At 40.3% G+C, this 22,999-nt stretch overlaps 1 protein-coding gene across 2 annotated transcripts in view; it reads right to left on the reverse strand.

Annotated features, from left to right (window-relative positions):
- Positions 1–3,094: 3,094 nt before the first annotated feature.
- The window catches only part of ostf1 (osteoclast stimulating factor 1), a 93,758-nt gene continuing 73,853 nt past the window's right edge, over positions 3,095–22,999 (reverse strand). For both annotated transcript variants that reach the window (XM_059644648.1, XM_048527803.2), the window contains one exon: positions 3,095–6,050. In XM_059644648.1, coding sequence (XP_059500631.1) covers positions 5,992–6,050 — 59 coding nt within the window. In that variant the 3' untranslated portion in view covers positions 3,095–5,991. The remainder of the gene's footprint in view (positions 6,051–22,999) is intronic.

Consider the following 22,999-nt stretch of genomic DNA (forward strand, 5'->3'; position numbering starts at 1 on the left):
CTGCAAGAATGCAGGCCCCTACTCCCAATTCCTCCATCCCCAGCATGTCTGCTCCCAAGATGAGGCATTCCACTCCCGCAAATCCCAGGTGTCCTCCTATTTCCCCCCTTCAGTGGTCGAAAATGCTGTCAACCACATCTTTTGAGCTTCCTGCACTACCCTCACATATTACCCTACCAACCTCTGTATCTAATGTATCATTTTCTGTCACTTCCACCACCTACAATGGGATACCACACCCAAGGATATTTCCCTCCCCACTCCATCTACCTGACTCCCTCGTTTGTTCTACACTCGCCACTAGCCCTACCAACTTTCCCTGCAACTGCAGGAAGTGCTACGCCTGCCCCTATACTGCCCCTCCCCCCCCCCCCAACCACCCCACCCTTACCTCCATTCAAGGCATCAAACAAACCTTCCACATGAGGTTCACACCCATAGATCCCTCAAAGTTGCTAGCCAAGTTGATAGGGTTGTTAAGGGAGATGGTGTATCGGCTTTCATTAGCAGGGGAATTGAGTTTAAGACCCACAAAGTTATGCTGCAGCTCTATAAAAATCTGGTTAGACCACAATTGGAATATTGTGTTCACCTCATTATAGGAAGGACGTGGAAGCTTTAGAGAGTGTCCAGAGGAGATTTACCAGGATGCTGTCTGGACTGGACGGCAGGTCTTATGAGAAAAGGTTGAGCGAGCTAGGGCTTTTCTCATTGGAGCAAAGAAGGATGAGAGGCACCTTGATAGAGGTGTACAAAATGATGAGAGGCATAGATAGAGTGGATACCCAGAGACTTCTTGCCAGGGCGGAAATGACTATTGTGGTGGCTGGACATAATTTTAAGGTGTTAATTTGAAGGAAGGTTTCGGGGGCATGTCAGAGTTAGGTTCTTCACACAGGGCAGTGGGTGTGTGGAATGCACTGCCAGCAGTGGTAGTGGAGTCAGATGCATTAAGGACCATTTAAGCAACTCTTGGATAGGCACATGGATGATAGTAAAGTGTAGGGTGTGCAGGGTAGTTTCATCTTAGAGTAGGATAATAGATCAGCACATCATCATGGGCCAACAGGCCTGTAATGTGCCGTACTGTTCTACGTTTTATTAGACAGGAGTTCACCTGCACATTAGTCAACGTGGCCTACTTATTCCACTGCTCCAAATATGGCCTCCTTTACATCAGTGAGATGGACCAAAGGCTCAGAGATTATTATGTAGAGCACCTGCACTTTGTTTGCAAAAACACCACCACCTTCCCATTGCGAAGCATTTCAACTCCTCCTCCCACTCCCTGGACAACATGTCCATCACAGACCTCCTCCAGTGTCACAATGATGCCACCCAAAAACTGGAGGAGCAGCACCTCACGTTGCAACTTTAGAGCCAACAGCCCAATGGTCAAAACATGGGATTTTACCAGTCTCAAAATCTCCCCATTCTTGGCCTCATACCAACCAACCCTCCCTCTCATCCCTGCCACCTTGACCTGACACAACCTGTTCATCTTCTCGACAACCTCACTGATCAATCCCCACCACTCCCTACCCACATCCCACCTATTTTCCCCAGCGCCACCACCCGCCCTCCATTTCAGCTCCCTTCCCCCTCTCCTCCCACATTTCTGAAGAAGGGTCTTGATCCAAAACATCAACTTTCCTGCTCCTCTGATGCTGCCTGTCATGCTGTGTTTCTCCAACTCCAGTGTTATCTGACTCCAGTAGCTGCAGTTCTTACCATCTGAGTGAATCAGTAAATTTGTGTATCTGGATTTTCAAAAGGCTTTTAACAAGGCTCCATGAAAGAGGTTAGTAAGGAAAATCATAGCTCATGGTCTCAGAGGTAACGTATTCACATGGGGCATTAGACAGTAAGCAGAGAGTTGGAATAAAAGGGTCCTTTTCAGAATATCAGGCAGTGAAAAGTAGGGTACCGCAGGTTTCAGCACTGGGATCTCAGCTACTCACAATATATATCTGTGATTTAGATGACCAATTGAATGCAGTATCTCCAAGTAAGAATGATAGCAAAGCTGGGTGGCTCTATGCACTGCAAGGAGAATGCTAAGCGGCTGCAAGGTGAGTTGGGCAGACTGGCTGAGTGAGCAAATACAATATAAATGTGGGTAAATGTGAGGCACAAAGGCAGAATATTATCTGAATGCAGCCCGTTTAGGAAAAGGTGAGCTGCAAATGAGACCTGGGTGTCATGGTGAAAGAGTCACTGAAGGTCAGCATGCAGGTGCAACCGTGAAGAAAGCTAATGGCACGCTGGCCTTCACAGCGAGAGAATCGGAGTAAGGATGTCTTGCTACAGTTATACAGGGCCTTGGTGAGGCCACACCATGAGGGCGGTGCGCAGTTTTGGTCTCCTAGTCTGAGGAAGGACATTTTTGCTAGAGGAAATCCAGCAAACGTTCACTGAACTGATTCCCAGGATGGCAGGACTGACATACAAGGAAAGATTGGAGTAACTGGGCACGCATTTGCTGGAGTTTAGAAGAATTGGGGGTGGGGAGGGGGCGTGGAATCTCACCAAAACACAAAATTCTGATGGGACTGGACAGGTTCGATGCAGGAAGAACGTTCCAGTGTTGGGGAAGTCCAGAACAAGGGATCACAGTCTGAAAAAATAAGGGGCAGCCATTCAGGACTGCAATCAGGAAGAATTTCTTCACTCAGAATTGTGGAATTTTCTCCCACAGGAAGCAGTCGGAGCCAGTTTATTCCATATATTCAAAAGGGAGCAAGATGTAGCCCCTTACAGCTAAAGGGATCAAGGGGTATGGGCCGAGGGTGGAAATGGGATACTGAGATTGCATGATTAGTCATGATCGTATTGAATGGTGGTATAGGCTCAAAAGGACCAAATGACCTACTCCTGCACATATTTTTTATGTTTCTACGATCTTTAGATCAAGAATCAACTTGTTCGGTTATAAGACGACCCAAGGCAGAAACTAACACTTGAACTGTAGGAAAACTTGCACTATATTTTACATACGAGACAGCTTCTGAATGCTACTAAAAGAAATACTGATCTTTGAGTGTAATTATACATCTCTTCTCTAGTGTAATGAAATAAAATAAAACTCAAATGCTATTTTCTTCAAAACATTTATTCCAAGAACAGCGGCAACTCGATGTCATTTCTTAAATTACATTATAAAATATTCGAAGTGCACGGAAATTCACTTTGCACTTCCTCCATAACGTATAATGGACCTAAAGTTCAATAGTAACAAAAGTATATTTAAAGCACAAAATCTAAAAATTAATAGAAAAAAGAGTTACGTTCACCCAATTATTAATTTTACACTTCAGATTTTATGTTACTGAACTGTATCATCCAAGAGTAAGAATTTAAAAAGCAGAAGCCTCGAATTTCATTGTAATCTGAAAGCTCCTCCTAACATTCAAATTCATTTTTCTCCAATTCTCATATCAAATTTGTAATTCATTGGTTTTCTATATATTTACATATGGTCCCAAGTTGCACTAGAGAGATCAACTATAATAAAACAGCTGTTTTATATAAAACAATTATAATAAAACATAATCAAGTCTGCAGCAAAGCAGAGATGGGGAAAAACAGACTAGCTGCTACAAACTGAACACTTCATTTGATGACAAATGAATGTGATTTTGTTTTATAGGGTCATTTAAACATGAAACTGTTATTTTCAGTGTTGCGGCCTCAACTATTTACAATTTCTCACAATAACCTGGACAAAGTAACCAGAATTATGACTTAAATTTTATGACAAATAAATCCAGGACAGTAAGCGGACACATGGTATCTGCAAAGGAACATAACACAGAGATCAGGGCATCATCTCAAAATTGCTTTGCAGGTAAGGCAAGTGATAAAGGCAGCAGGTTTTGCCACAGGTAATTGGTGAGACTACAGTTGGAGTACTGCATACAGTTTTGATCTCCTTAAGAGACAATACAATTGCATTAAAAGGCAGCTCACTTGGCACCCAGAATTTTTAAGGGAAGAGGGAAGAGGAGGGAGGGGAGGAGATGGATTACCTCCTGAACCAATAGGCTGGGCCCATTTCCACTGGAGTTCAGAAAATGAATGATGATCTTATTGAAACATACATGATTCTGAGGGGTTTGAGGTTGAAGTTGGAGTTATGTTTCCCATTACAGGTTCATTTTAAAAACCAACAGGTCTTCCATTTAAGGTGGAAGATATTTTTCCTTCACTGTCTGAGATTTGGAACTTTCTTTGCCAGAGAACAGTGGAGGCAGGTAATGGAGCAATTTTAAAGGCACGTGTAGTTAAGGTTCTGCGTTTACATGGGAGTTAAAGGTCAGAGGTAGGTGGAAATATGGAGTTAAAGCTGCAATCAGAACAGTGACAATCTTATGATGGTGAAGGCATGAGGGACATTATACCCTACTCCTGCTCTAAATTGGAATGGTCTTCTGTATTATTCCATAATTTTACATCCTCTTTTCTGACGAGGCCAAGCAAACAGCATCAGCACCCATCTAGAAAAGCCACTTGGGTTGAAATGTATTTCATCCATTGAAAGAAGTCTGCACTGTGCTTTCCTAATCAATCAACTGATTGAGAGGCTGATCTTTGTTCTAAAACTTGAAAGTTGTATTGTCTTATTACAAATACTCAACATGTATTTAACACGATCAGGATGAGAAAAAGACGCACAATATTCGAATTGAGTCATTCACACTGACTTATTTTACATTTCTACTGATTTTCAGATATCCAATTGTGGGCATAATATTTGTTTTTATCGCACCCCCCCCTCCCCCGACCCTCCACATATGGATGAATTAATCTAATGCAAAAGCCCTACTTAGATGTAATCAGAATCTTGTCAGAAATCAAAAACGCCATGCAGTCAAGCTAGTTAAAGGCGTGTGTTACTCATTCCAAATTGAGGTATTTCAAATATTTCAAACTTGGCACATTCATAAAATGAAGCTTAGTGAAATCAAGATTACATATGAGAAGGAACAAATTTTGAATTTAACACTATTAAATGATCTGAGCAGCTAATTCACAAACTCAGAAAACTATCACTATCACTAACAATTAAATATCGCTTGCATCTGTCTTAAGTAGCGCAGTGGGGAGTGAGTTAAGGAGCAGGTTGAAGTTAAAAATGCAGAAAATGACATCAAAACTGCAGCAGCTTCGAGCTGGATAAAACATCACAACAATTGCAATGCCTTACAGCATGAACAAGAATACAGCTACAAATCACCAAAATACAGAACATGGCAGTAGTTAGGGGACAGTAAACGGGGAGAGATGGGGGTTAACTTCAACTGTCATTATTGTCATGCATGATCAAGTCATGTTGATATTATAAGCCCTGTACGGAAACTGTCAAAGAAAAAGTTATCTGAATGCCAATAACAAAAATGTTGTATTTTAGTTATGTTGTAGCTAGATTGGCAGCATCAGGGTTCAAAAGATGTTATTTTCTTTGTCACCATCATATTATGATGGCTGCTAGAGTCCACAGCAACAAATAGGGAACACAATGTCTCAAACATAACATGCAAACATGCACAGGTACACCCACTTTGGTGGAAAGCATAAACTGGCTTTTCAGAAAATTAATCTTTTTTGATTGTCAGAATGCATGTTTTACATTTTCAAATAGTCTCAAGGAAGGCTATTTTCAGGATGAAGTATTGCTTTTAAATCACACTTGAAAATCCATACTTTGTACGTTTCAAATAGTTAAATTGGCATCAGCTCAGTGATTTAAATAAAAAAGCAGATAATAAATTCAGATCACATTTTGCTTTGTGATCACAGCACAGAGCATATAGATAAATGAAACCAGGAAAACAAAAATGTAAAATTTCTGGAATAACACCACAGTTCAGTATTGAATTTCAGCAACTTTGTTTTGATTTGATTTACAAGTGCCAAGATAATTCAAGCAAAATGGAGATAAAACAAACCAAATAAGAATATTAGTAAGTGTTCGATGAACTTTGGAAAAACCTAATCAGAGTCTTCATCATCAAGATAATCTTCTGCATTGCTCGCAGTTCTCGTGATACCTGAGAAAGAAAAAGGACAGCTGATTTAGAGTACAGGCTTGCATGTACACAGCTAACATATTACAACATACCTTTAGTATGTTCACTAATCATTCAAAACAAAAAACTGGGAAGTGATTATCTGGCTTATCTAAGAGAGGCATCTTTTTGTCTTTAAATTACTGCACATTCTATTTCTAAGCAAAACCCCGAAGATCCATCACTATTTTGTATGGTAGCAGAACAGAAATTTAGAACTTACTTTATGGTTTGAATGTCAAAATTATTAATTTGAATAGGAACAGAATAAGTGACCAGTAGTTATTAACTTCACTTGCTCCTTGTATTTTAGGAAATGTGCTAAAAACTGTAATGTAATTATTTTCTTAGAGATTTCTTTTCTCAACTGGAATTAATTTAGGGAGGCGATGGCCTAGTGGTATTATCACTGGACCATTAATCCAAAGAGCCAGACAACATTCTGGAGACCTGGGTTCAAATCCCACCATGGCAGAGGGTGGAATTTGAATTCAGTAAATATCTGGAATTAAGAATCTATTGATGACTGTGAATTCTTTGTTGATGGTCAGGAAAAACCCATCTGGTTCGCTAATGTATTTCAGGGAAAGAAACTGCCATCCTTACCTAATCTGGCCTACATGTGACTTCAGACCCACAGCAATGTGGCTGATTCTTGACTGCCGTCTAGGCAATTAGAGATGAGTAATAAATGCTGCCTGGCCAGCAATGCCCTCACCCTGTCAATGAATTAAAAAGTTCATTGAGGATTTTAACATTGACTTTGATGGTTTCAGATAAAACTAACCACTTTCAAAAGTGGAAGTCAATAAAAACACTAGTGTGTGAGCCTTTAACAATTTAAATAACTGGATAAAAATCTTCTCCCATCCTCACAGCACTGTGGGATGCTCCTACATCCCAAGAACAGCTGTGGTTCATGATGGCGGCTTACCACCACGTTCTCCAGCACACTTAGGAACAGGGAATAAATTCTGGCCAAGCCAGTGACATTCACATTCCATTGAACAAATAAAAGAAAAATTCAAAGGAAACAGCTTGTCATGCATATATTTATACATTATGCAATCTGTTGACATTCAGATCGACTGTTGGCACCATTCTTAAAGTCTTGGCTGGCAAGCAAACTGATTGGCATCTTATTATGTTGTCATAAACCTTTCTTCTGACAAAATTCAACTTCTTCTAAAAATCCCTTTATGTTTAAAGAAACTAATAGCGACCCAAATCATGCTAAAAATTGCTAATTTCTGTCAACCAATATGGAACATACTAGAAGGAACTTGGTGAAATAAGTGAGAGAACTGGATGGGGTACATCATAAAATCTTTAAAGAACAAGGGAGGGGGGAAGACAAAGATTCTGGCTAATACTTGAGACAGTTCCACAGAAAGCAGATATTTGTTAGCAAGTATTAACCCAACATTTAAGAAAGGAGAAAAACAACTTGAGAGTCTATGTTTACTGCATTCAACATGCTTTCAGTAAGGGATGCAAGTATTTCAACACAAAAACATTTTTTTTTTGATCTTTGATTTATAGCAATTATCCAATGCTAAGGGTGGAATTCTCAGGGCAATCCCTGCCAGAAAGATGAGCAATTCCATGCTAGGAACCAGAAGGAAAAAGATGCATTATCTTTACCAAGGCACTTGATTTGGCATCATTCCATCTCCGGATTCCCTGACCAATTAGCAATAGTGGACAGGATGGCATGCCCATTTTATCAAGGGAAAGATTCCTTATTAAACTACAAGAGCTCACCAGCACTTGGATTTTTCAAGCTTCAGCAATTGCAGGAATAGAGAGGAGACCTGGGAAAGCTGCTTCCTAGGTATTTTATTCTGAAAACCAAAAAGAGGCCATCCTGAAGGATTTAAGGGACAGCAGTGAAGTGTACTCTCAAAGATGGGAAGAAGCAGCCAACCTCGTAAACAGCATAGTTAGAAATGGGTAAGGAAGGCTTTGCATGCAGTGCCTCTAGTGTGAAGAGGAACCACAACACAAATAAGATATGACAGATTAGTAGCATAACATCTTCAGGTATAAGCTAAAATACATATGTGTAAACACACACATGTATTATTTACACTATCACTATAGTCATTTTGACATTCTTCCTATTAATGAATGTAAACTAGTTCGGTGAAGTCTTGTGTGCTGGATTTGTCTCAAGGCAGTTGAATGGGCAAGGAAGGAATTGGTACCCTGACTGAATAATTGCATGACAGATAAACAGAACAAAAAGATAATAGTCAAGACACAGATTTATGTCAAAGTTTGCAAATCAGTTTTAAGAAAAGCATGATGCTTGAGCTGTGAGAATACTGAGAGTAGCTGATCGTTCCTTTTGTCATAAACATCCTGCCTTCACTCCATCATTGAACGCAACAGGAGAGTTGAAGATAACACACCAGACAGGTATGTGTGTTCATTTAAATATGGCCTTGAAGCAAGCCCTGGAGAAAGTATATCTGGTCATAACCTGGATATAGTCAGTGGTGTATTTAAAAAACTAACTAAAGGGGTTAAAACTAAGTTTAACTCTATACGGCACTCATAGCAAGGAAATAGCAACATTTCGGATGGTCAGCATGACTTCATGGGCATAATGTCCTACTTCCACGCTGTAGGGATTCTATGATGCACCTTTGTGTACATATCCACAGACCCCCTCAAGACAGGTAGATACAGTAGTTAAGGTGGCATAAGGGATACTTGTTTTTATTAACTAAGGCATAAGATGGTTATGCTGGGAACTACATAAAATGCTGGCTAAGCCATAACCGGAGTAGAGCATGCAGGTCTTGTTGACACATTATAGGAAGGATGCAATTATATTTCAGGGTGCAGAGCAGATTTACTATGATGCTGTCTGGGTTGAAAGTTTTGAGCTATGAGGAAAGATTGAATGAACTGGGATTATTTCTCTTGGAGCAACTATGGGTGAAAGAGGACCGGATAAAGGCATACAAGATTGTGAGAGGCATAGATAGGGTGGATAGGAAGGCACTGTTTCAGTTAGTAAATAACCAGGACACAGATTAAGTTTCTGGCCCTGAATATTATCTTTATATTTGTGTAATGTCAAATGACGAAAATTCCATGCTTTAAGTAACAGTACATATTTTTGAAGCTGGTGGTATTGCAGTTTCTAATGCGCAGTCTCATTCTGCAAAACTTCTAAATAAAGAATAAACCTTTCACTTTCTGATGCACGATCTGAGAGAATTCTTCAGCGTGCCTGGCTCTTTGTATTCCTTAGTAACATTGCTGTACCTGGTCTTCTGGAAACCAAGCCTGGCACAATATTCAAATTAATGTTGGAAAGGGTGAAATTCATGCTACAGAGATGGCTAGATCTTGTAGACAGCTTCTCTTTAAAAACAGATCTTTATTGGCAGCTGTCACTTTGCTACTGTTTGCAAAATTCATGCTATTAATATTATTCTGTTGTCTTGCAACAACTAACCCTTTTTGGATCAATACAAAACTTGAAGAGGTTGATAGGGAGACAAATTTTTCAAACTCAAGTCAAATACATTATTTGACCATCAATGTTTGATTATTTTTGCCTCAAATCAAAAAGAGATCTCTGCTCAATTCCAGTTAAAATTTCTTTTTTGGTATAATTAGTTGTTGTATCAAAGACAGGCCAGAGACCTCATGTGTCTCCAATCTAGTTAGAACAAAAAGAAACTACATTCATACTTATCGTAGCACAGCAAGGAGTTTCACAGAAGCACTACAAAGAATGACATCAAGCCATATAGCGGGATGTTAGTTCAGATGACCAAAACATTAGTTTAGCAAGTAGATTTACAATTGTGTCTTTAAATAGACAGGCAAGGAGACAATTCATTTATCCACCCATTTTGTCTTGGTTTAATACAACTCTAAACCAGGAATAGGAAATGAGAGAGAGAATCCACACAACTTCCTTCAAGTTTGTCAAGCTCACAGTGAATATAGTGAGTTATTTTAAAGACACGTCTGCACATGCGTGCAATATCTCTCAAGGAAATGAAACTATTGCCAAATCAGCTGTACAAACCAAAAATAATTTGCTTTGTATACAATTACAACAATCTTACACATTTCCCTGAGGAATAAATAATGAAATTATTCTACAACCAGCTTAACCTGCAGAACATTAAAATTAGAAAATCTATCACGTAAAACCAGTTGATTAGGTGCACACCAGCTACTTGTGAATGGGATTCATCTACCAAACTGTCTTCAAACATTCCCACAGAGACAGCATCAAATGTACAAATTAATTGACAAAGAGATAGAAAGATAGGGATCTTTTAGGCTTTTTTCCTATTAAAAGCCGACACTAGGTAGCTAGCTCACTTGAATCAAAATTTTCAAACAGATTTAAAGTTTTAATATTCAAGCTCACTTTTCATAGTACAAAAATATTGCATAGAATTCTTACACAGTACCTCCCATAACTAATAGGGAACCAAAGCATAATTTGGAAACAGATTGAGATATTCACAAAATAATATTAATAAACTTCAATAAAGTACATATATCGGCTCATTATTCTTCCTCTTACATGATTGAATTTTAGATCCAATTATAGAAACACCAAAAATATATTACAATTGAAAATAAGACAACACTTTGAAAGGTTGTAGTCGTCTAAAGAGGAAACTGGAAGAAACATGGTTGTAGGAACTTCCAACAGTAACAAATTCTTCCAGTACTGCATTAACATCAAAATCATGGGAGAGGGAGTGAAAGCCATAAAGAATACCAGCAAAGATGACACAAAGCCAGCAGTTGGTGAGCAACAATATTCAGGGTACAGAGTTTCAAAGGATTGTTACATTCAATTCCCACAACTGGTTGCTACATTTGACTGTTTTAAAATATTAGTTGCATTCAATTCTGCATTGCAATAGGGGCTAGGCCCATTGCAAAGCTCATTCGTCACCAAAGAACAACTCTGAATCACAGTTCCAACAGGACTAGACAAGGTAAAAGCAAGAGGAATGTTCCCAATGACTGGGGAATGAAATACCAGGGGCATAGTCTAAAGATACAGCATAGACCATTTAGAACTAGAATGAGGATGAGGATAAGCTTCTTCACCCAGAGTGTTTTGAGCCTGTGGAGTTCTCTGCCACAGAGAACAGGAGGCTAAGACACTCAATGTCTTCAAGAAAGAGTTAGATAATATTTCTTTGATTTAATGGGATCTAAAGGGTATGGGAGAACCTGGGAGCATAATATTGAGTTGGATGATCAGGCATGATCTTATTAAATTATGCAGCAGATTCTACAGGCTAAATAGCATTCTATTCTCTATGTTAGTTGTGAAAAAAAATGGTAGAGATAGAAGCAAGATCCATATATGAATTAGGGAGGAAAAGATAAGGTGGGGGCAGGGAGGTTGTTTCTGCTTGGAGGTGAAACTAGGACAAGAGGGCATCGCCTCAAAATAAAGGGAAGCAGATATAGGACTGCAGTCAGGAGGAACTTCTTCATCCAAAGGGTTGTCAATCTGTTGAATTCCCTGCCCAGTGAAGCAGTTGAAGCTACCTCGCAGAAGGCAAGGCTAGATAAGAAAGAGTCACTACTCCAATGGGATACTGAGGGGGCTGATGAGGGAAGATGGTCCCAATTTGACTTGCTATGGCTTAGAACGTGAGATAGCACAGTGTGGAGCTGGAGGAACACGGCAGGCCAGGCAGCGTCAGAGGAGCAGGAAAGTTGAGACCCTTCATCCAGAGCCTCCAAAAACTGTTGACTTTACAGATCCTCAAGTACACACTCTCAGCAATGCGCCAGCACCTTCTGGCACTAGAAAATATCCTTAATGGTTTGGAACATGGTGACTTTGAAGAAATAAGAATGGATCTGGTGTCCCTCATGCATTCCCCCCCCCCAACACACCTCCAACCACCCCCTGGACTCTGAGGAGACTGCTGCTTAAGAATGTAAATGTCATGATCCTTTGAAAGTGTGGTCTAACAAATAGATTGCTATCCTGATACTACAGGATGCACCTGGACTTTGTTTAGTTTAGGAATAATGTCATACTTGGACACGTTCCTTTTGCCTATAAAGTCCGGATCCCTCAGTGCATGTGAATATATGTAGCTTCTACCAGCTAAAAGTGAGGTACATAGCTTAATTCTAAAGTGTCTGCTCACAAAGGCACAATATTCCTTGGTGTGTTATCCATGATAATAACTTGACCCATCAGTGTTGCCAATGAGCAGAGGCATTCAGTCACGCTAATGGGTTAGAAATGCTGACAGAGTGAAAATGAAAACTGATAACTCCTTGGTGACAAGGAGGCCACTCAGCCCCTTTACCTTCACTAAAATTATGACTGATCTGATCTCTCCATGTTCTTGCTTGTTTCTGATAATGTTTAAGCCCCTTATTTATCAATAATTTATTGACCTCCGACCTACAAATATTCAAATACTTTGCTTCTACCATCTTTTTGAACTGAAGAGAGTCAGAAAGAAAAGCTCTCCTCACCTCTGCCTTCAGTGGGTGAATGCTGATTTTTAAACAGTGACTCCTGGAAACTGCAGGGGATGGGCACATTGGAAATGTGGAGCTTATTCAGGGAAAAGATCTTGTCTGTCCTAGATAAGTATGTACCTGTCAGGCAGGGAGGAAGCTGTAGAGCGCGGGAGCCATGGTTTACGAAGGAGGTGAAATCTCTGGTCAAGAGGAAGAAGGCGGCTTATGTTAGGATGAGATGTGAAGGCTCAGTTAGGGCTCTTGAGGGCTATGAGGTAGCCAGGAAAGACCTATAAAGAGAGAGCTCAGAAGAGCCAGGAGGAGACATGAGAAGTTGTTGGCGGATAGGATCAGGGTAAACCCTAAGGCTTTCTATAGGTATTTAAGGAATAAAAGAATGACGAGAGTAAGATTAGGGCCAATCAAGGATAGTAGTGGTAAGTTGTGTGTGGAGTCAGAGGAGATAGGGGAAGCACTAAACGAATATTTTTCAACAGTATTCACTCTAGAAAATGACAATGTTGTCGAGGAGAATATTGAGATACAGGCTACTAGACTAGGTGGGATTGAGGTTCACAAGGAAGAGGTATTAGAAATCCTACAGAGGGTGAAGATAGATAAGTCCCCTGGGCCGGATGGGATTTATCCTAGGATCCTCTGGGACGCCAGGGAGGAGATTGCTGAGCCTTTGGCATTGATCTTTAACTCGTCATTGTCTACAGGAATAGTGCCAGATGACTGGAGGATAGCAAATGTGGTTCCCCTGTTCAAGAAGGGGAGTAGAGACAACCCTGGTAATTATAGACCTGTGAGCCTTACCTCATTTGTTGGTAAAGTGTTGGAAATGGTTATAAGGCTTAGGATTTATAATCATCTAGAAAAGAATAATTTGATTAGGGATAGTCAGCACGGTTTTGTGAAGGGAAGGTCGTGCCTCACAAACCTTATTGAGTTCTTTGAGAAGGTGACCAAACAGGTAGATGAGAGTAAACTGGTTGATGTGGCGTATATGGATTTCAGCAAGGCGTTTGATAAGGTTCCCCACAGTAGGCTATTGTACAAAATGCGGAGGAATGGGATTGTGGGAGATTTGGCAGTTTGGAAAGGAAATTGGCTTGCTGAAAGAAGACCGAGGGTGGCAATTGATAGGAAATGTTCATCCTGGAGACCAGTTACTAGTGGTGTACTGCAAGGGTTGGTGTTGGGTCCACTGCTGTTTGTCATTTTTATAAATGACCTGGATGAGGGCGTAGAAGGATGGGTTAGTAAATTTGCAGACGACACTAAGGTTGGTGGAGTTGTGGATAGTGACAAAGGATGCTGTAGGTTGCAGAGAGACATAGATAAGCTGCAGAGCTGGGCTGAGAGGTGGCAAATGGAGTTTAATGCAGACAGGTGTGAGGTGTTGCACTTTGGTAGGAGTAACCGGAAGGCAAAGTAGTGGGCTAATGGTAAGATTCTTGGTAGTGTAGATGAGCAGAGAGATCTCTGTGTCCGTGTACACAGATCCTTGAAAGTTGTCACCCAGATTCACAGGGCTGTTAAGAAGGCATACAGTGTTTTAGCTTTTTATTAATAGAGGGATCAAGTTCCAGAACCAAGGGGTTATGCTGCAGCTGTACAAAACTCTGGTGTGGCCGCGCTTGGAGTATTGCGTACAGTTCTGGTCACCGCATTATAAGGAGGATGTGGAAGCTTTGGAAAGGGTGCAGAGGAGATTTACTAGGATGTTGCCTGGTATGGAGGGAAAGTCTTACGAAGAAAGGCTGAGGGACTTGAGGCTGTTTTCATTGGAGAGAAGAAGGTTGAGAGGTGACTTAATTGAAACATATAAAATAATCAGAGGGTTAGATAGGGTGGATAGGGAGAGCCTTTTTCCTAGGACAGTGACGGCGAGCACGAGGGGGCATAGCTTTAAATTGAGGGGTGAAAGATATAGGACAGATGTCAGAGGTAGTTTCTTTACTCAGAGTAGTAAGGGAATGGAACGCTTTGCCTGCAACGGTAGTAGATTCGCCAACTTTAGGTACATTTAAGTCGTCATTGGATAAGCATATGGATGTACATGGAATAGTGTAGGTTAGATGGGCTTGAGATCAGTATGACAGGTCGGCACAACATCGAGGGCCGAAGGGCCTGTACTGTGCTGCAATGTTCTATGTTCTATAACTTTTTGAATAGTAAAGGAATTAAGGGTTTATGGTGAATGGGTGGATAAGTGGAGCTGAGTCTCAAAAAGATCAGCCATGATCTTATTAAATGGCAGTGCAGGCTGGAGGGACCAGATGGCCTACTCCTGCTCCTAGTTCTTATGTTCTTATCAAGAAACTATTTAGCCTGACTGCTGAAAAGGCTGAGAAATTGGCAAGGTCTGTCATGGTGCACTTGCTATTTAAATGTATTCTATGGGGTGTTGCACAATGGTTTGTTACTTGTTCGCCTCATGTTGATTTTGGAATGTTAACAACTTGGCAGTTGAAATTTTTTTGTCAATAATCTCTGAATGTTTGCTTGGGTGAGTTTGTTTGTAACAAACTAGCTTTTCTTTGTCAATTTAAGAAAACTGGCTGGCTTGTTATCAAGACTAAACCACAAGACACTATCCGCAATTGACACAACTTATTTAACTGACAAATATAAAATTTGCTGTGACCAGTGAAGGACGAGGGCTGGAAAGGAACGAGTGCACCCTTCCAACCCCAGGAGTAACAATTCTTGCAGCAGTCATGAGGGAAAGCTTTTTCAAAAAAAAAAAATCACCTGTTTTATGGAAACAATCCTTGCTGACAAAAGGACTGCCAAATTAAGTCAGGAGGTTCAAACATGCTTAAATGGTACAAGATGAACATATCTTTTTGTCACGACTACATCTATCCTGTATTAATAGAACGCACATTTCAGAAGTGGCAGTAATCCTGATGGGAGAGCTACAGTGAGAGAGAGGTACTATTACATCATCATAAATGATGTAATAGTACCTCTCTCTCACTGTAGCTCTCCCATCAGGATTACTGCCACTTCTGAAATGTGCGTTCTATTACTACAGGATAGATGTAGTTGTGACAAAAAGATATGTTTATTACGTTGGAAAGATCACAATTAACAAATCAAAAGCTATTTACAAAATACCAGTTTAATCCAGGGAACATCATATTCCAGCAGAACAATGAAACTGATTCTTAAAAATAAAGCTGGTAATTACATTAATGACATTAGTCAAGAAAAGATCAGTCGCATGGCTTTCGAGCAGAATGGCTCGATGACCAGGTTCCTTATTGAACAGTGGGGGGAGAAAAACCACATGGTAAACTTTAGACTTTGCAAAAAAGACTCTTGCATGAAGTTGTCTAGATTTCTAGAACTGAAAATGATACTGAAAGGGAAAACTCAACGAATAACATTCTGGCCAATGAAAAAACATATCCCAGCCTTGTACCTTGCAATGACATGAAAACATTATTATAGTTTCATAGAAATTATATTATTTTAGTTGACATGTCAAAATCTGTTGTATGACCTACAAACTAGCTAGTCCATATTCTACAACTCAATAACTGCTGCTTCATAGCACCAGGGATCCAGGTTCGATTCCGGCCTCAGGCAACTGTGGGGAGTCCGCAAATTCTCCCCGTGTCTGTGTGGGTTTCCTCTGTGTGATCCAGTTTCCTCCCACAGTCCAAAGATGTGCAGGGTAGGTGGATTGGCTATGTTAAATTGCCCATAGTGCTGAGGGATGTTTGGGTTAGGTGGTTTAGAAAAGGGAAATGGAGGGGTAGAGGAATGGGTCTGGGTGGGATGCTGTTCAGAGGGGCAGTATGGATGTGTTGGGCCGAATGTAGAATCCCTACAATGTGGAAACAGGTCAACTTTCATAGTTTTATCATTGGCAAGATCAGACAAATCTTACACATTCACAGGATACTGGGAAGTAGTGAGCTAACAGTTCCTAATAGTGCCCAAGGGAACGTCTTGATCCTCTGTTCCACAGGAATGCTACGTAAGCTTTACACTTTCCAACCTAATTTGTCCAGTTCTGGCAACAGTGGAAATTCTACCCTGGTTTAACCAATATAGTTGGTCACACGTGAGCTACCCGAATACTCAAGTTAAAATCTAGCTGCAGTGCTCACTGTCAATGGGTTCTAACTTCTAAATTTACACATTGACAAGCATCAAAATTGGTAAAGATAAAATATCATTAGGTGGGAATGACAAGGTTTCAAGCACGTAAATGGCTTCAGACAATTTATTCTCTCCCATCGCTACTCAGAATGGAAGGGAATGGAAGATTGAATAATGAAATTAATGGATTTTTTAAAAAATGTAAATTCAAGCATCAACATCATATCCTTATACAGAATGTTACTACCAATTAAAAGGCATGATATTTTTGTGCATTTGAGTAATTTATGAATTTAATGTGGCACAAATCCTGCACTAGATTGTTTAGTGGTGTTTACTATGTACGGACTCCCATTTAGTCATCTGTCCCCAAAGAAAGGGGAGGCCGAGAACTTATTCCTGACTATAAAGTATTCCTGAAAGTTAGGGAATTCAAATTAAAACAAATGATGGCTGAGGGGGAAAAACAGTTGTGATCTATTATTTTCTGAAGAATAATATTATCGATGAGGATCAAAGTCAGAATTGATTGATAGAATTAAAGAATAATAGTGCTGTAATTACACTACTGTCTGTATACTTATGGTCATCTATTTCCTTCCCATTAGTCAATGGTCTATTTGCAAGCAAGATGCAAGAACTTCACCATTGCGGCATTGAGGAACTTCAATTATCATGATATAGTCTGAGTTATAAAAGGATCAGACCAAGTAATAGGAACAAGAATAGACTACTCAGCGCCGCGAGTCTGCTCTGCCATTCAATAGGTTCAAACTGATCTAGCATTGCTTACGTCCACTTTCCTGCCCTTTCCTTGTAAGCCTCGATTCCCCTATTGATCAAGGATCCATCTCAGCGTTAAATACACACAAGGATTCTGACCCCACAGCTCTCTGACAAGGAGTTCCAAAGATAGAAGAACACCAGAACTAGGCGCAGGAGTGGGCCATTTGGCCCGTCAAACCTGCCCCTCCATTTAATAAGATCATAGCTGATCTTTTTGAGACTCGGCTCCACTTACCTGCCCACTCACCATAACCCTTAGTTCCTTAATTGTTCAAAAATTTATCTAGCCTTGCCTTAAAACATATTTGGCAAGGTAGCTTCAACCGCTTCACTGGGCAGGCAATGCCACAGATTCCAACTCTTTGGCAAGCATCAAAATTGGTAAAGATAAAATATCATTAGGTGGGAATGACAAGGTTTCAAGCACGTAAATGGCTTCAGACAATTTATTCTCTCCCATCCCTACTCAGAATGGAATAACATGGGTGAAGACGTTCCTCCTGACCTCAGTCCTACATCTGCTTCCCTTTGTTCCGAGGCGATACTCTCTAGTCAGTTTTACCTGCTAATGAAAACAACTTTCCTGCCGCCACTTTATCTATTCCCTTCATAATCCTATATGTTTCTATAAGATCACCCCTCATTCTTCTGAATTCCAAAGAATATAATCCCAGCCTACTCAGTCTCTCCTCATAATCCAACCCTCTCAACTCTGGAATCAACCAAGTAAATCTCCTCTGCACCCTCTCCAGTGCTAGGGTATCCCTTCTCAAGCAAGGAGACCAAAACTGCACACAGTACTCCAGGTGTGGCCTCACCAGGACCCTATACAGCTGCAGCATAGAGTCAGCGTTTTTAAAATCCATCCCTCAAGCAATGGCAAACAAAATCCCATTAGACTTTTTAATTACCTGCTGCACCTGCAATCCTACTTTTAGCGACTAATGCACAAGGACACCCAAGTCCCTCTGCACAGCAGCATGCTACAATTTTTTTTAATCATTTAAAGTATAATCCATTTTGCTGTAATTCCAACCAAAATGGATGACCTCACACTTATCAACATTGTACTCCATCTGCCAGACCTTTGCCCACTCATTAAGGCTATCTATATCCCTCTGCAGACTTTCAGTGTCTTTTGCACACTTTGCTCTACCACTCACCTTAGTGTCATCTGTAAATTTTGACACACCACACTTAGTCCCCAGCTCCAAACCATCTATGTAAATTGTAAACAATTGCAGTCCCAACATCGCTCCCTGACACACATGACTAGCCACTGACCATCAACCTAAAAAAAACTCATTTACCCCTACTCTTTGCTTTCTACTGGTCAATCAATCCTCTATCCATGCCAACACATTACCTGTAATACCGTGCAACTTTATCTTACGTAGCAGCCTTTGGTGTCGTAACTTGTCAAATGCCTTCTGGAAATCCAGATACACCACATCCACAGGTTCCCCATTGTCCACCATGCAAGTAATGTCCTCAAAGAATTCCACCAGATTAGTTAAACATGACCTACCCTTCATGAATCCATGCTGGGTGTTTCCAATGGGACAATTTACGTCCAGAGGTCTTGCTATTTCTTCGTTAATGACAGATTCAAGCATTTTCCCCACTACCGAAGTTAAGCTAACTGGCCTATAGTTACCCGCTTTTTGTCTACTTCCTCTTTTAAACAGTGGTGTCACATCGGAAAACAGCCAATCTGTGGGAACCACCCCAGAGTCCAGTGAATTTTGGTAAATAATTGAGTGCATTTGCTATTTTCCCCAGCACCTCTTTTAGTACCCCTGAGATGTATTTCATCAGGGCCAGGAGACTTGTCTACCTTTAGTTCAATTAGCTTGCCCAGCACTGCTCTACTTAGTGATAATGATAGTTCCTAGGTCCTCACATGTTATAACTTCCTTGCCATCAGTTTTGGGCATGTTATTTGTGTATTCCACTGTGAAGACTGATACAAAATAACTGTTTAATGTCTCAGCTATTTCCTCATTCGCAGTTATTAAATTAGCCTTCTCATCCTCTAGAGGACCAATGTTTACCTTTGCCACTCTTTTATGATTTACATTTATAGAAATTTTCACTGCCTGTTTTTATATTTTGAACTAGTTTAACATCATAATCTCTTACTTTTCTTTGTAACTTTTTTTGGTGGCTTTTTATTAGCCTTTAAAAGATTTCCCAATAATCTTTGCTTTTTTGTCTTTTTTAAAAAATCTGATACACTCCTTTATTTCCTTAGGCAACCATGGCTGACTATTTCTTTTCTGACCATTCTTCCTTATTACTGGGATATAATTCTGCTGAGCACTGTGAAAAATCATTTTGAAAGTCCTCCATTGCTCCTCAATTGACCCACCATAGCTCCTCAATTGACCCACCATAAAGTTTTTGTTCCCATTTTACCCTACCTAACTCCTCCCTCCTCCCTTCATCATCTCCTTGGTTTAAGCACAGGACATTGGTACTGATTTAACCTTCTCACGCTCCATCTGTATTTTACATTCGACCAGACTGGGATTGCTCCTTCCGAGAGGATCCCTAACTGGTAAATCATTATTCCTGTCTCATTATTCAGGACTAGATCCAGGATCGCTTGCTCCCTCGTAGGTTCCGTTACATATCGTTCAAGGAAATTATTGCGGATGCATTTTATGAATGCCTCCTCAAGGCTGCCATGACCGACCTGGTTTGACCAATCGATACGTAGTTAAAACCCCCCACGATAACTGCAGTACTATTTTTACATGCATTAGCTACTTCTATGTTTATTGCACCCCCCCAGCCCCCAAGATGTCATTATTTGGTGACCTACAGACCACCCTGTCAGTGACTTCTTCTCCCTATTTCTAATTTCTACCCAAATAGATTCAATCTTCAGTTCAGTGGAATCTATATCATCTCTCACTACCACCCTGATATCATCCTTAAAAATCAGAGCAACGCTATCTCCCTTACCTTCCTGTCGGTCATTCAGAACATTTAACTCCCAGTCATGACCATCCGGTAACCATGTCTCTCTAACAGCCACTAAATCATACCCATTTGCCATGATTTGTGCCATCAACTCATCCAACTTGTTTTGAATGCCCTGAGCATTCAGATAAAGCACCTTCCCAAATTTAGCAGGTGAAAGATAACCATTACCCAGCCGACCACTTGCACCCACTCTGGGACTGCACAGTCATGTGAGGTAAGACTTTTAAAACAAAAGCTTACCTTCCCAGGCTGCCCTCACACTCTCTCTCGGACTCCTGCCACTGAACATCGCTGAACAATTGAAAACCAAACTGAATACACAAGTACAAGAGAGAGCTCCAAGTAAAAGGAAGTAAGGGAGCCGAAGATACTCAACAAGCAGAAGAAATCCCTCCTACTTCAGCCGTAAATTGATGTTCTGTATTCTGAGCTTCTGCCCTCTGGTCCTTGACCCTCCCATGAGGGGAAACACCCTCACAGCATTTACCCTGTCAAGCCCCATAAGAATCCGGTATGCTTCAAGGAGATCATCTTGATGTTCTAAATCGTAACGGATAGAGTTACATCCATAAAGCAATCTCTTCCGCCAGGGATCATCCTACTAAACCTTCCCTGAACTGTCTCCAATGAAATGATACCTTTCCTTAAATAAAGGGGCCAAAACTGTTCATAGTCTACCAGATGTGGCTTCACTAGTGCCTTTTACACTTGTAAAATTTCCTTATTCTTATACTTCAGCCCTTGAAACAAGGGCCAACATTCCGTTAGCCTTTTTGTTTAATGGTAAGCAAAAAAGAGAGAACTGATAGGAGGCTACAGAAGGTGGTGATTAAGGCATGAATAAATAATTAGAATCCAAAATTAGAAATTCCTGAATTGCAAAAGATATAGTGATCAAGTTACAGAGAAAAAGGAAGTACCCAATAAAGTTCATGGTAGATTTGAAAACCAAACTGAATACACAAGTACAAGAGAGCTCCAAGTATAAGGAAATAAGGAAGCCAAAGAGATTGAGAATAGCTTAGCAGCTAATGAAGTGGAATTCAGATGTATTTTATAAATGCACAATTATGAAAAATGTAGTCAAAAGACAACAGGGCAAATTAGGGACCAAAAGGAAATATTCTTGTGGAAGCAGAGAGCAAGGTTGAAATACTAATTGAGAATTTCACTTACAAAGACAAAATTACCAATGTGGCAGTCTAAGGGTTTGAAGTAGCAATATTCAGTAAACCAAAAGGCATGTGAGCTGCCCTCAAATTAGAAAAGATACCCTGGTTCTTGCAGGATGCAAGTGGGTGAAAATTATCAGCATCATAATGGCCCAGGAGGCCACCTTTTGACCCATCAAGTCAGTGCCAACTCTATGTACAGCAATCTAGTCAGTTCGATACCCTACTCAAGTACCCACCCAATTTTTATCTGAAATGACTGAATATTTCCACTTCCAACTCTGAAAGCACTAATTTCTAGATCATGAAGTCCTTGCAGCAAGTCATCGAGAAAGCTAATGGGTTATGTTTTGTTGTGAGGGGAATTGAGTCCAACAGTCGGAAGGTTATGCATCAGCTATACAGGGCAATGGTGAGACCGTTTTCTGGAGTACCAAATACAGTGCTAGTCATTGTATTTCTGGAAGGGATAGCACAAGGAGACAAAAGGAATACAAACATTGTACACCCGTTTTAAAACGGGGAGAGGATAAACCTGGCAAACACAAGCCCGTCAGCCTATTGTCACAGATAATAATCCAGTTATCATTTAGAAAACCTTGGGCTAATAAATGAAGGTAATTCACAATTTGCTGAACTTGGAGTTCACTGACATAGTAACTGAGAAGGCTCATGTTGTTACTGCGTTTGATATTGTGTATTGTTCTTTCAAATGACAAAGCATCACCCTTCCAACTTGTTAGTACAATTAATGCAATAGTGGAATTACAGGAGTAGAATCAGCACGAGTATAAAATTGGAAAACGGGAAGAAAGTACATTGCAATGATAAGGCGTTGTTTTTCAGATTTAAGCAAAGCATTAATCAGTAACTAGATAGTAAGAACTGTCGATGCCTGATAATCTTCCAAACTTTCAATAATGAAGAACCTACTCACCTTCGCCCTAAAAATATACAAAAATTCTCCATCCACTGCCTTTTGAAGAAGATAGTTCCAAAGATTCATCTGGAGAGAGTAAAAATTGTTTCTTCCTCTGTCTTAAATGATTGATGCCTTATTTTTAAACTATGGCTCTGGTTCTAGATAGTTCCACAAGGTGAAACATCTTTCCCATATTCACCCGGTCATGCCCCCTCAGGATTTTTTATATTTCAATGAAGTCATCCGACTCTTCTAAACTCCACAGGACACAGACAGAGTCTGTTAAGCCTTCCTCATAAGGCAATCCACTCATTCCAGATGTTAGTTTAGTAAATCTTCTCTGAACTGCCTTCAATGCTTTAACATCCTTCCAGAAATACGATGACCAGCACTGTATTTGGTACTCCAGAAAATGGTCTCACCATTGCCCTGTATAGCTGATGCAT

Source organism: Stegostoma tigrinum, chromosome 3 (assembly GCF_030684315.1).
Source record: "Stegostoma tigrinum isolate sSteTig4 chromosome 3, sSteTig4.hap1, whole genome shotgun sequence".
Lineage (NCBI taxonomy): Eukaryota > Metazoa > Chordata > Chondrichthyes > Orectolobiformes > Stegostomatidae > Stegostoma > Stegostoma tigrinum.